Source organism: Aotus nancymaae, unplaced genomic scaffold (genome assembly GCF_030222135.1).
Source record: "Aotus nancymaae isolate 86718 unplaced genomic scaffold, 86718_ANA_hifiasm-v0.15.2.pri h1tg000030l, whole genome shotgun sequence".
NCBI lineage: Eukaryota > Metazoa > Chordata > Mammalia > Primates > Aotidae > Aotus > Aotus nancymaae.
Genome location: NW_026988443.1, coordinates 11,110,463 through 11,125,022, shown reverse-complemented (window position 1 = coordinate 11,125,022; position 14,560 = coordinate 11,110,463). Strand labels below are relative to the sequence as shown.

Here is a 14,560-nt window from a genome sequence, read left to right as displayed (position 1 = left end):
CATAGGATTTTATTGAGAATCTACATTCTCTATCCTTCAGCTTTTCACAACTCTGTGTTGGCTTCACTTTTAGGCAGATATGTCTTCTAGAAAGGTTAAAGCCAACAGCACGCTAGACTTATATCTTATCTGCCTGGAAGCCCTATTTCTAAAAAATTCTTGCAAAAGTTTTGGGGTAAGCTCTACTGGATTGACATGGGTGTATGCCCATCCCTGAACTAATATCAGTGTTCAGGGAGATGGAGCATCTCAGGTCATATATAGATGCCTGAATTCATGGAATGATGGGGAAAGAAGGAGGTTTCTGAAGGGGAATTAGAGTGTTCTTCCCAGAGAAACAGGAATAGGAGAGGACTGGGGGCTGGGCAGCCTCAGTGGGCATCCTCTCCAGAGCTCCATCGACCCTGGCTCAGAGTCCCCAGCCTGTCCTTCCTGTGCGGGTGCCCACCCCTCCCTTCTATGCCTTTGCCCTGTGCTCAGGTCAAGTAGACCCAGAGTCCTCCCACTTCCTCTTGGCCCAGCCAGCTCGGCGCCAGGAGGCAGAACCTGACACCCCTGCTGCCCAGTTCACCCAGATCAGGGTTTCCCGGGAAGCCTCACACCCACATTCTCTGCTTTTACTTTCACAGAAATTTTTATCTGTGGACTTACTTGGAGATCCCAGAGAGGTAAGGACCTTCTGTTTCTTGATTGCAGGTTTTGAGTCTTAGCACCTTTAAGCTCCGATTAACTATGGATGAAAGAATCCTGGGTAATTAAAGTAACTCCTGTGTGTTTGTTGCTGAGGCCCAGAGGGGAGAGTGACTTGCATGGGTAGCACAGCCAGGAGGACTAGTGGCAGGCCTAGAACCCATTTTCCTGATTCCCAGGCCGGTGCTCCCAGGCATCACCTATATGCGCCCTGGGCTCTTCCCATTCTGTTTCTTTTTTAAACTTTCTGCTCCCCAAAATGGCATTATGAGAGGAGGCTGAACCAGAACTTTCCACTGTCAGGAGGCAGAGATAAGAAGGATGATTAGCCATAGAGTGGGGACGCCTAAATCTCAGACCGAGGACACCCCCATCCTCCCAGCACACAGGAAACTCGAACAGTATCCTCCAAATCTCCTCACCCCATCTCCACCTCCCAATGGGTTGACAGTTTGTTGTGACATCACCTCTGTGGCATCTTACAATCCTGTCCTCTCTGCTGCCTCCCTGGAGGTCACAGCACTCTCCTCAATGGTCTTGGGCAGAGTACATGAGATTCATTCAGCAAAGACTTAATAAGCACTTCCTATGTGCCTGGACCTGGTTAGGATCTGGGGATATAGGAGTGAAACAAGAAAGATTCCCTGCCCTCTTGGGACCTTCCATTGCAGTGCAGGGACAGTGCACTAAAAAAGCAAATCAAGTATGTGTTCTGTTTGATGGTGTACAGCATTAGGATAGAGTTTGCAGGTGGTTTGAACATAAGTAGGAGGGTCAGGGAGTGGCTCAATGAGAAGGTGGCATTTGAGCTAAGCTCTGGAAGAGGTGGGAAGCTGGCTGTCAGGAGACCTGGAGAAGCCTATTCCAGGCAGAGGGAACAGCCACTGCAAAGACCCTGACGGAATGACCAGACTGGCTGCAAGAGGACTGAGTGAGGGGACAGACTGGCTTGAGGCTAAAGAGGTAATGGGAGGTGGGAAAGAGATCATTTAAAGGACCTGAATTTGGATTCAGAGCAACACGAGAAGCCTTTGGAGGTTTTGAAGAGAGGAGTCACATGATCTTAGACTTCACTAAGGTCCCTGCCTGCGGTGTCCAGATAGACTGTAGCAGAGGAACAGTGCAGATGCAGTTGACCAGCTGGGTGGGCACTGCACTACCTTAATCCAGGCAAGGGCTCCTGGCTGCTTAGACAGGGCTGTAGCAGTGGGGGTGGGAGAAGTGGTTGGAGTCTGGATATCTTTGAAGGAATGCTGAGAGGATTTGCGGATGGACAGGATGCAAGGGGTGAGAAAGAGAGAGGAGTGGAGGATGCCCTGAGATTTCTGACCCAAGCAAGGTCATGGCCACACAGGGAAGCCACTTGCAAACTCTGAGTGGACAGCAGCCATCACTTGTCACCGTTGCTGATGGCAGTCTCCCCGCATGGCTGCCGCCCAGCTGGGTGCTCCAGTCTCTCTCCTCAACATTTATCCTCTTCTACTTCACCTTCCCTCCCCATTTCCATGTCTCATGGTGCAGCCAGACTGGCCTTCCTTAACAGAGTTAGAGCACATCACCCCTGCTTCTTAAAAGCCTGACCTACCTTATGAGACAAATCCCCTTCCCTCCATGGAGTTGGTCCTTCAAAACACACCTGAGTGCCTGCTATGTGCTAGACTGTGCGGAAAGTAGGCTGTGCCACTGGTCCCTCCCTCTATCCCTTACCCCACGGCCTCCCTCTAAGCCCAGGACTCTTGGGTGTTTCTGGAATTTACCCTGCACGGTGACACAAACGTTCTTTTGCTCATGCTGTTTCTACTGTTTAGAAATGAATTGGCCAATTTCCTTCCTTCCAGAAGGGCTGCTCCTCCTGCTGGCCTCCCATAACAGCCCTGCCTGAATGGCACAGATACTCAAGGTGGCTGGACTTGCACCCAATCCTGTTCTGGATTGTCAGCCATATTGGATTAGGATCTGATTCTTGTACAGCTGGGTGTGGTCCACTTTACAGAACATCTCCCTCTGGCAGCCAGAACTAGCTCCTCATTAATTGACTTTTGCAGAGCAGACCAAAGGTCCTGGAAGCCATAGTGTCTCAAAGCCTGAGAATGTCCACTTCCATCTGATATCCAGGAAGGAAATAAAGTCCATGGAGTGTGGAACTGGGAATATGGCACAGAGGACTGGTGTCTATGAGAGAGAGCCACAGTAACCCTGCTGACAAGTAATATCTAACATTTATTCAGCCCTTCCAGACACCAGGTGCTATGTTGAGTATTTCCCATGTGTTCAGCCATTTAATCCTCACAATAACTCACCTCATAGATGAGAAAACAGGCTCAAATAGGTGAAACTCTCAGCCTGTAAGTAGCAGAGCCAGGCTTCAGATCTAGGTAATCTGGTTTCAACATCCATGTTCTATCTTAACTACTACACCATTGCAACTAACTATGAAATATGACTACACACCAGCTGCCTTGATGGGAACACATGAGTCGGGCTCTCTCTAATCTGTGACCATATAAAAATTGATCATCAAAGGTAAAACTTAAAATTAAGACATGGATCAATATGCTGCGAGTTCATCCCTGATTCTTTTATTCATGATTTTCCTCTCTAATAGGGACTCAAGTCCTAGTCTAGCCTCCTTGTGTGATGAGGGTTCAGTACGTCCTGAAAGCCACCCGTGGATCCACAACAGCTCTTGTTTAAATACAGGTAGATAGGTACAGTCTCTTCCTCACTAACCATGGATTCTGCATTTATAAATTCACCTGCTTGCTGAAATGTCCTTGTGACCCCAAAATCGATACTGGCGACACTTTGGTGGTCACACACAGGCAGGCACAGAGCAGGGGAAGTTGGATTTGCATGATGGGCGAGTTCCGTCTGAGCTCCAGCGAGGCAGCCTCTGTCTTCTCATTTCATCTCTCTTGCTAACAAGTGTCCTCTTTGCAGTCTATTTAGTGCCATGTGTTCTGCACTTTTGTGCTTTTTGTGGTGATGTCACTGTTGAGAGTGGCCCCCAAGAGTAGCGCTGCTGTCTCACGTTCCCGAGCTAAGCAGGCTGTGCTGTGCCTTATACATGGAAGGCGCCTGTGTGAGCTAAGCTTGGGCGAGGGAGGAGCTGCAGTGCTGCCGGCCATGGGTTCGGTGTTGAAAAATCCACAAAACAGCACGCCCAGAAAAAGGAGAAGGAAATTGGCCGATTCATACATGAGGCTGTGATGGGAAGTGCTAAAGTAACACCCATTGTCTGTGATGGAGCTGTGGAAGTGTCTTTCCAGAGAAACCCACGCATAAAAGAAGGTTGATGAAAATGTGACCAGAGGTTTGCAACAACCTAGCCCAGTATTTCCCCTCTGAGTGATGACTCTGTATTCTCTAATTCAGCACTCATGGGAGCTTTATCGGAAACAACTGCTGAGACTACCAAAAATCAGCTGTGGATGCAGAGAGAGGAATGCATGCACCTCAAATTGAAATATATACACATGTAATTTTATATAGATAACACATGTATTTCAAACTGAGTGAAGGCTTCTTCCTCTCCCCGTCACCTGACCACTGCCAGCCTCTGCCTGAAGTTCCACCCCTGGGTCGCACACACCTACCCCCCGAAGTTAGGAACCCGAGCGTGTGTAGCTGTGGCCCATGGCCACGCCAGTCTGTGGTGCTGGTCTCACCCTCAGACAGGCAAAATCAGGGAGGGTGTGACCAGGGAGGGAATCACGGACTCTGCGCTGCTCTCTCCCCCAGAGACACATGTTGTTGCCCACGGTGATTGACGGGGTTGTGCTGCCAAAAACACCTGAGGAGCTGCAAGCTGAAAGGAAATTCCACCTTGTTCCCTACATGATTGGAATCAACAAGCAGGAGTTTGGCTGGATTCTTCCAACGGTGAGAAGGCGCAGGCCTCTTGGAGGGACTCACCACCCCCCATGAACCCTCCCATCTCTGGGCCCAGGAGTGCTTCCCTCTCCAAGCCCCACTGAGTCCTGGGCAGCTGTTCCCTTCAGCAGGACTACATTTTCATGGAAACCTCCTCCAGGAGGGCACAGTTGCCACCAGGTGTCAGGGCCCTGGAATCCTCTCCCCAGACTCCCTGTTGTCTCCCTAATGAAGAATCCTGAAGTGTCTGTGCTGGGAGGGCCAGTAGAGAAAATAATTGTGCAGATGGGAATACGGAGGGGGCCTAGAAGGGAGAAGGAACTGTGGAGTCCGGAGAGGCAGGTAGGGGCTTCCTAACTTGGGCTGGGAATGCGGAGTTCTCCCATTAATCACTCTTGCTCTTCATCACCTCATGGGAAATATCCAAAAGAAATGGCTTCTTTTGAGTTACCGTTGACTTCTGTGGAACAGTAGACACCTGGGTCTACTTGAGGGTGGAGGGTCAGAGGAGGGTGAGGATGGAAAAACTACCTAATCGGGTGCTATGCTCAATATCTGGTGACAAAATAATCTATACACCAAACTCCAGAGACACAATTTATCCATGTATCAAACCTGCACGGGTATCCCCTGAACCTTAAATAAAAGTTGGAAAAAAATGGAAAAAATGATTGACTTCTGAAAGTGAAGAAGGGTTCTCCTTTCAGTTGAAGATGAACAAAGCTGACCCTGGTTACAGCAGTGGGATGGGTTTATTCAGTAACAAGATTGCAATAGGGGAAACAGTCCAGTATGGACTAGACTCACATCCGAAAAACAAAAGCCTGGCGATGTTTCTTAGGCCAGATGCGCCAAGGAAACACACTTTGGGCTGTGGGGAGAGGGTTGGTTCATGTGGCTAGACCGCCTGGATCTCTTCATCCTGGCTCACCTGGGGCAGAAAGGAACTCCTCTTATCTTCAGAACAGGACACCGTGTGTTAGACTGCAGGAAGAACCCACTGAAGTCAGGCTCTACTCTTTCCACAGGGACTGGGAAGAGTAAGAATGAGCTTCATGAATGTTTGCATTGCAAAGAGAAGGCTCTCAGGTCCCCAAGGAAATATGGCTGGGTGGTATATTCACAACCCAAAGGGCAGGGAAAGGGCTTATCATTGCAGGCTTTCTAAAGTAACTGCAGTAGGAGGGTTCAGAGGCCTGTCTGCTTCTCTCCAGGTTTTGGCTGGAGCAAAGAGTAAATCCTCCTGGCAGCGTTGAGTCTTCGCAGGCAGGCATGTTTAGGACACTGGCTGCAGTCATTCTAGGGACACAGCCTTAAGCTGCTGGAAGCGATGCTAGAGTTTGGTTGAGTCTCTGAGTGCAGAGGTTTGGGCCGAGTCGTTTTGTGCAGAGAGATGTGTGTTTACCCCTCAGAAGGATTTCAGAGGTTTTACCAAAGACTGAAGCCATGAAGGCAGGATCTGGGGCTTTCCGTGTCATCTGTGACAGGTGGTATTTGGGAGGTTTCTGTCCTCTTCCCCAGAGCTCCCTATTCCACACTAGCCTGGCAGAAATCTTCCCTCTCTGTATCACTGACCACTGTAGGGAAGCCAGTCTGACACACACACACATGCACACACACACACATTGCAAAATACTGGCACAGCTCCTCCAATTTTTTTTTTTTTTGTAATCTTTGCAATGCTTGAGTTTCTGGATATAAGCCCATTTGATTCATTGATTTTGCCCGTTCAGTAAAGACCCATGTCCCTGAAAGCCCAGTAAAATTAGAGGACCTTCAGACTGCATTGGTTTGATTCGTTGGTCAGTTTGTTTCTTCTCATTAATTCCCAATGATCCCTACATCCCTAAATGCTCAACTTTCTTTTTTTAAACAGTTGATGGGCTATCCACTCTCCGAAGGGAAACTGGACCAGAAGACAGCCATGTCACTCTTGTGGAACTCCTATCCCAGTGTTGTAAGAGTGGAGGAACCATGGAATTGTCTGAGACCCAAAGAGGAACACGGACTTGCCCCAAATCATAGAGAAATTCAATGGCAGAAGGAAGACTGGGGCCTCAGGATTTCCCCTATCTTTTCACCTTTCCCACTTCACTTTTCACCCTGGGGGGGAGGTGCACAGGACTCGTGAGGTTCACCATTGAGGCAATCCTTCCTGGTGGGCTGGAGATGCTGCATCACTCACCAGGAAGTGATGGTCACTTTATTGATCTATTTCAGAAAATTCCTAAGGAACTAATTCCAGAAGCCACTGAGAAGTACTTAGGAGGAACAGATGACCCTGTCAAAAAGAAAGACCTGTTCCTGGACTTGGTGGGGGATGTGACGTTGGGTGTCCCGTCTGTGATTGTGGCTCGGAACCACAGAGGTGAGTCCCAGAGGTCGAACGGGTGGGGACACGAACCACACCAACTTCTGTATCTGACCCGCCTACCTCCCAGCATAGACAGACATGGAAACGGCTAAGGGTTAGGCCTCAAAGGCTGATTCCATATGGCATGGGGTGAGATGCTGTCCTATTTTGGTTTATGCCTATATCAGACTGAGAAATAAAAATCCAGAAGCAAGTGGTTTTGTAAGGTGATGATCCCAGACAACAGCAGTGGGGATGGGGGGGAGCGGGAAGTGAGAGAGGAAAGAGATGGAATCCAATCCATGATGCATTGCCAAGAGAATATCCACTGTGGACAACCGGAGCTGGGAAAATCAAGGAAACACGGAGAAGACAGTGCTCAGGTGCTTCCCATCTGAGCAGCAAGGGGGCCGGGGTATTTATCCACCAGCTTCCACTTGCCATTGGTTGAAGACTGTTCCAAGGAGTTGTTAATTCCCTGTGACTTTGACCTGCTAAACACAAGGGCAGGCTAGTCTCTTGTGACCAGACAAAGCCCTCAGGCCAGGAGCTACAGATGCTGGAGGTGGAGATCAGGCTGGCATGCCCAGAAACAGGGGATATGGATGAGACACTGACAGCATCTGCTGCAAGGGCTCCATGCCTGGAGTTATCGTGGGACGTAGGGCTGCTGTAGGACAAATATTGAAATAAGAATCAAGGAAGGTTTTTAAGGTCCAAGCTTGCTGTCAACAAGTTTGTTAAGTATTGGAGCTGGGGAAAGAGAGAGCTCTGCACGGGATCGAGAGGGTTGTCCAGGACCAAGAAGGCAAAAAGGAGGAGCCGTGGTGGGTGTGGGGTCAGTGGTCTGGAGGAGGGCAATGTCTGAGGCTGGCTTTTGTGCATCTTGGTGTGTGCAGGAATGGGCAGCCAGAGGGCCAGGGCAGGGTCTATGCAGGACCTTCTACCACTGACCCAAGGCAGTGTGGGTGGGTCATGAGGTTAGAGATCCATGAGCTCTCCTAGAGAGGAGTGTCTTCTGGGTGCCCGCTAGAGGAAATTCACAGGACTCTTCTTCTTTTAGCTCTCATTCATCCAGTTTGCAAGACAGGAAATGTCCTCTCTCTAAGCATACTGGAAGGGTTTTTAAATGTGGAACTTCATAAGCATGATAAAAACTAGCTAAAGCTGATCTAGCAGGTGCCCAGACACACCTTTGCACAGGAAGGTGCAGGTGCTCATTAACTCTCACTTCTTCACGGGGTCCTGATAAAACCCTTTAACCAGGACCACTGGAGTTGAATCTGTTCTTTTGTAAACTTGGCTTTGCCCCATGCTCTGCGTCTGATTTATATATAATGTTCCCATCTCCATCTTCTGATGCTTTGAGCAATACTGAACTTGTGTTTTTCATCTGATTTTCCATGACTTTCAGTTCAGGGTGTTTTTTGTTTTTGTTTTTTGTCAGGACTACACAGATATTATCAACTTTCACCTTTTGTTGTGTCACTCTTTTTGATAAACACATTTATGAATATAAAATTAATATGCTAAATTGTAGAAAGTTTCAAAAATATGGAAACACATGAAGGAGAAACTAGGTGTCACTCATAATTCCACTACCTGGATGCAAGTGCTATAATTTTTTGTGTTTTCCTCTAAAGATTTTCCATGTCCTATATACTTTAAAAATCAATTTTGTATTTTGCTTCCGTTCATAGAACAAACACTATGTTGTGAGGAATTTCTGAAGGCTGATACAAACTCATCAAAACATTCCTTATTGTATGAAATGACTGTATGAAATTGACTTTGATATTCCTATCCTATTAGACATTTAGGCTGGCTGCTCACATTCTGATGCTACAATAACACTGTGCTCCGCCTAATGTTCATAAGTCTCTAACCACATGTCTAATAATTTTCTTAGGATTATTTTTAGAAGTGAAAACCTTGACTGGACAACAGAAACATTTTAGAACTCTTGGCAAGTATTACAAAATTGCATTCCAGCGCATAAGAATGTGGATTTCTTAACTCCCTTTCTCATTTGGGATACTAAGACTGAAAGTTAATGCTGCCAATTTGTCCCCACCAAGAAGCAGCACATCACCCTGTTTTAATTTGCATGTTTTTCACGACAAGCCCTCTCACTGTCTCTGCTTCTCTTATGGTGCCTAACTGTCATTACCCAAATCTGTACCCTAGTTTTCTCTGAAGACATGTGTTGTGACTGTAGGAATCATATGAATATCATTGGCTTTAGCCAAAGAGTTTTTACAAAGTAGGTTTTGGGCAGCATGCTGCCTATAATAAGTTCTCTCATTCACAAAAGCTCTTTCCTCTGTGGTTGACTCTGAGTTTCTTTGGAAAATGTCTGAGTGGCAAAGGCAAGGTCAAACCCTCCTTTTAGCACTTTTTGCTTGACCTTGAAGCAACCATTTAACAGGTGGATTACAGAGCCACAGAGGATGGCTTCTTCCAAACCACGCTTCCTGCTGAGCTGAGGGTGCAGTGAAGGAGGCTGACAAAGATGAGTAAATAGATTGTTCTTCATTTTCACATTGAAATGATATGTGTGGTAGGGCCTGAGATTAGGGATGCGTGAGCTCCTGTTGTTAAATCCTTTTGTGGATGAATATTTAAGGACGTTAAGAAATGATGGCTGGAGGTGGTGGCTCATGCCTGTAATTTCAGCACTTTGGGAGGCTGAGATGGGAGGATTAAAGATCAACCTGGGCAACATAGTAAGACCCCATGTCTACAAAATAATTTAAAATATCAATACAGTAAATACAAAATAACATATATAATATCCCAAATTTAAGTAAATAAAAGATATGCTAAAATAAAAAAGAAGTGTTCTCTGGGTGTTAGAGGTGTGAGTGATGTTTTAAATTTGATTTTTACAATTGATTTTCAAATCATATAGGATATGGAAAATTTTTAGAAGGAAATACAAAATATTTATAGCCCTTGCCTCAGGTAGGGAATTATAAGTGTTACCTACTTTCATCTTTATATGTTTCCATATTTTTATCTCTTCTTATTCCTGTTTCAATTTTATTTTCCAAATTTCTTACGGGAAATTTGAGGTCCAATAATTTGGACAGTTAGGTCCATCTTACTATTACTAATTTCTTTTATTTTATTTTCCAAATTTCTTACCGTATCCGAAAGGAAAGAAGTTGTAAATTTTCTCCAGCAGGCTGGCATATCCCTGACCCTTTCCTTCTTAGGGTCCTTCGTTGTGGGTACCATGACCAATGCAAAATGCTGAGTCACAGGGCTGGGTGACCCCCAAGGAAGCCCTGAAGAAGCAGTGTGCTGTGGCTCCAATGAGCCAATCATTAGGAAACTGGCATCTTCTTGGGGCTGGGACAGGAGAGCTTTGCTGGTGGGAGAGGATGGCAGAGGAGAAGGAGACAGGGCAGGGGAGAGGCAAGGTCACCCTTGCTCAGCCCCTTCTCTTCTCTGCCGCCACTTTAATGCCTTAACACCTTAACACTCCCAGGCCAGGTAGGCAGCGAGACACGTGGGGAGCGTGAGATAATGCGCTGAGTGCTGCAGATTCCTCAGACACAAGAGACAGGTTGTTCACGCTCCGCATATGTTTGTATTTAAATAGCCTCACATTCAGACAAGCGACTTGGATTTGCTCGAGTCTTCTCAGGAAGGGTGAGAAAAACACTGGAAATGCTCAAAACTAGGCAGAACAGAAGACACCTGTCAGGGTGGAGATGTCATCCCAGTGAATGAAAGTGAGTCTGCTATCAACAAATGACATCCCGTGTAACCAGATGTAGAGAGATTGTCTTGTGTGAGAATGCGCCAGCAGGCAAAGGGGTTTGTTTACATGGCTGAGCCAGTGTCCCTGTAAAGGCAGTTATTCAAATGAATTGACCCAGGGTTTCCACATTCATTCATTCAACATTCATTCACTGAACAAACACCTGGCTCCAATTCTGGTTCCACCTCAACCAGCTGTGCAGCCCGGAGCACATCACTGAGCTCTCCTGCGATTCTGTTTCTCTACAGTGCTGATAGCCAGGGGTTTCCTGCAGGACTGGAGACCTTGGTAGCCTCCAGGTGTGTCTGGCCACATGAACTGTGCGTGAATCTTTGTCTTCTCAGATGCTGGAGCACCCACCTACATGTATGAGTTTCAGTATCGTCCAAGCTTCTCATCAGACCTGAAACCCAAGACGGTGATAGGAGACCATGGGGACGAGATCTTCTCCGTCTTTGGGGCCCCATTTTTAAAAGGTAATGGCTCCTTGCTGGCCCTGAGCTTGGAGTTAGGAGATCTGGGTTCCAGTCTTGGTGTGGTGGCCTTCAGCAAGTTTGTCCTCTCCTGGTCTTAGTTTCCTGATTACTATGACACTGTTGAATGTCATTGGGTAGCCCCTGGCTTTCTCCCTCTGAAACACACGTGAAGGAGGACGTGAATTCATATGCCCTATGTACAGAAACTCAGAATCCTGGCCTGTGACATCAAGACAGGTGGGATGTCTCCTGAAGGATTCACTGTAACAGGGTTGAATGGCAATGGGCTGTCCCCAGCTTCCTCCTGCTCTAATAAGTGAGGGAGGATGTGTATTCATGTGCCCTCTGCCACAGACGCTAAGAATCCTGGCCTGTGACATCAACAAGACAGGCAATGGGACACATGCAGGGCCCTGCTCTAGGTTGAGAAGCCACCAATCAATTTCCCTCTCCCAGGAGTGCCCAGAATGTGAGTGAGGGTGAGGTTGGCATTGGTGTTAGCCCTGAGTCAGGTCTAACGTCTGTCTGTTTGTCTTTCTGTCTGTCTCTAACAAAAACTCATAAACCTTTAGATTTAATATAGTTAATAATTGTTAATTTAGAAATCACAGGATGTATGAATTTGGAGTAAGAGAGAAGACTTTATTTTTGATGTGGTTTACAGTCAGCAAGGTGGCCATCCCACAGGCTGGGAAGGTGCCTCCAGCCAAATCCAGACACAGGCTCATCATTGAAGGAGGAGGGTTTGGGTAGGAGCTCTATGTGAACAGGTTGGCTAAACATACATGTTCAGCAGGTTGCAGTGGAAGGAATGAATATTCATAAAGACAGTCCAGATCCCATGTGTATTAAACAAACTTGCATGTAACGTGACCTATGGGTCATGGGATGGAGACTTAATATTTAAATATATTTAAATTTATTACAATTAGGGTCTATAAGTCAAAAGGTCTTCTCAGGACGCAAAGCCCAGCAACTGAGCAACCTCTGTACACTGGCCACGTCCAGTCCAGGGTTGGTTGTCTTCTTACCTGGAGAAAGTTACTGAAATCAGTCTCTTACGCAATCAAAGCCACAGTTTAGACTGGCGGGGCAGGGTTGTTTGCCCGCGTCTCCAAGCAGCAGCCGTTGTAAATGTTTTCATTTTGCTTAACTCTGGGACAGTGCTAGTTTAGCTGCTAGAGAAACGGAAGCACCTCGCGGCAGTGAGAACAGAACGGATTTTTTAAGGGTAGAGATGCAGGCCTGAACACTTGCCCAGCGTGGCCTTAGGTCTTGTTTTTGATTTGGTGTCTTATTGCCACAAGGAGTGTGATCTGTCAGAATCATGACCTTCATTTGATTGCTGATGCTGGTCGGTGGCGTCTAAATCACAAAAGGGAGGGAGTACTGTGAGACGTGTCTGACCTCCTGTCCGTTCCCAGGCAGGAACTCAGTGTAGGGTTTTTTGGGCTCCCCTTAGCCCTGAGGGGTTCTGTTCAGTCAGTTGGGGGTGTTAGGATTTTATTTGTAGTTTACATTACACAACATTTAAAAGAATCCTTCCACAATGTCTTCTAAACCTTAACTCTCAGCAGTTACAGATCACATGGGACTCACCCCATGGCTGCTCTGGATGCACCAGCGCCTCTGGGCCTCTCCCAGTTGTGCACCCCAAGGAGCCTTGAGCTCTGTTATTTTTCAGAATATGGATTGTGGGTGTGTGCCAGGGAGGGAGAAAAGTCCCAAGACAGAGCAACCCTGGGAGGTGGGGCTGCCGTAGAGGAAACCCTGGGGTGTGGCATTGCCTGTGACCCCGAGCGGGCAGGAGGCAGGTGAGGGTCACAGGAGACAAAGGCAGCCAGCACATGGAATCACATATGCCATTGCTGAGCCCTAGGTCAGCCATGCTCAAAGGTAAAGTGCACTTAAAACCACCAGGATCTTGTTAAGTGCAGAGTTCAGCTCAGTGGGTGTGGAGCATGGGTCAAAAACGTGCTTCTACCAGGCTGGTATATGATGATGCTGCTGCCAGTCCGTGGACCACACTTTGAGTAATAAAGGCTTTTTTTCTTCTTCCTAACAGAGGGTGGCTCAGAAGAGGAGATCAGACTTAGCAAGATGGTGATGAAATTCTGGGCCAACTTTGCTCGCAATGGGTGAGACTGGTGGCAAAGACGGAGCAGGGCTGGTGAGGGTGGGGCCAGAGCGTGCCTATTCAGAAGGGGCAGCTTCTAAGGTTCTCGTGATCAAACTCCTGACCCTGTGACCATAGCACTCTGACAATGAGAGCTCTCTAAAAATGGATAGGCCGCCTCAGGAGATGGCGAGCTCCCCGTCTCTGGAGGTATACAAGCCTCTTGACAGAGATAAGCTTGGGCATCTTCACATATCTCAGAGGATTATTCAGACCACATAGCAGCTTTGGGGCATTTCTATTTGATTCTGTTTCAGAAACCCCAATGGGGAAGGGCTGCCCCACTGGCCAGAGTACAACCAGAAGGAAGGGTACCTACAGATTGGTGCCAACACCCAGGCGGCCCAGAAGCTGAAGGACAAGGAAGTGGCTTTCTGGACTAACCTCTTTGCCAAGATGGTGGTGGAGAAGCCACCCCAGACAGAACACATTGAGCTGTGAATGGAATGTCCAGCCAGCCTCAGGAGCCTGGAGGAGCCAAGAATGGGGTCTTTTGCAAAAGGGATTGCAGGTTAAGAAGGCATCTTACCTTGGCTGGAGAATTGTCTGGTGGTGGGGGAGGTGGAGGGGGCAGAGGCCATAAAGGAGCCAGTTTTCTATTTGTGACCTCGGCTTTGGGAATAAAGGATCTTTTGGAGGCCAAATCAGTGCTTGTGTCTTGGATTGGAGATTCATCCATCCTCCTAGAGACAGAACGATGATGAAAGAGGCAATGTGAGAAGGAAGGTGGCTTTCCTGGGGATGGCTTGGCCTCAGGACAAGTAGAGCCCAGAGGGCTGGGCCACAGATGGTGCTCAAGGGAGGTCTGAGCCTCCGGCATGTTTCTGGCTGCCAGCAATTTCCAATAATGGGTTTTGGGATGGCCAGAGTGCAGCATCCCTACCCTCCATTTAGAGCTGCCTCCGGAGGTGGAGATGGCCCAGGCTGAGAATGTGCCTGGATCAGGGAAAGAGGGAGACGTGCCGAGGTGATCCTGTGGCATTGTTGCATGGCCCTTACTGACGCTTGCACAGGCCTGAAACACCTTCCTTAATATGTGCAATAGTCTCCCAGTGCCCTCCGTGAACCTATCTCTTCCATCAGCTGGTCAAAATTCCCTCTGTAGCCTGGACCACTCCTGGTGCGGGTAGTGACCACCTTGGAGTAAGTCTCCAGAGGGTCCACCTCATAGAGTGTTTCCCAGAATCCCATGGATGATTTCTGCATTCTCCTAGGATGAAGAA

General features: G+C 47.7%; 1 protein-coding gene across 5 annotated transcripts in view; it reads left to right on the top strand.

The window, feature by feature from the left end:
- LOC105714097 (liver carboxylesterase 1) overlaps positions 1-13,984 on the top strand; it is a 33,644-nt gene extending 19,660 nt beyond the window's left edge. For 4 of the 5 annotated variants that reach the window (XM_064383080.1, XM_064383079.1, XM_064383083.1 and 1 more), the window contains 7 exons: positions 630-668; positions 4,432-4,572; positions 6,440-6,520; positions 6,784-6,931; positions 11,030-11,161; positions 13,227-13,299; positions 13,595-13,984. In XM_064383080.1, coding sequence (XP_064239150.1) covers positions 630-668; positions 4,432-4,572; positions 6,440-6,520; positions 6,784-6,931; positions 11,030-11,161; positions 13,227-13,299; positions 13,595-13,778 — 798 coding nt within the window. In that variant the 3' untranslated portion in view covers positions 13,779-13,984. The remainder of the gene's footprint in view (positions 1-629; positions 669-4,431; positions 4,573-6,439; positions 6,521-6,783; positions 6,932-11,029; positions 11,162-13,226; positions 13,300-13,594) is intronic. The other variant, XM_064383081.1, reaches the window with a different exon arrangement.
- The last annotated feature ends 576 nt before the right edge of the window (positions 13,985-14,560 follow it).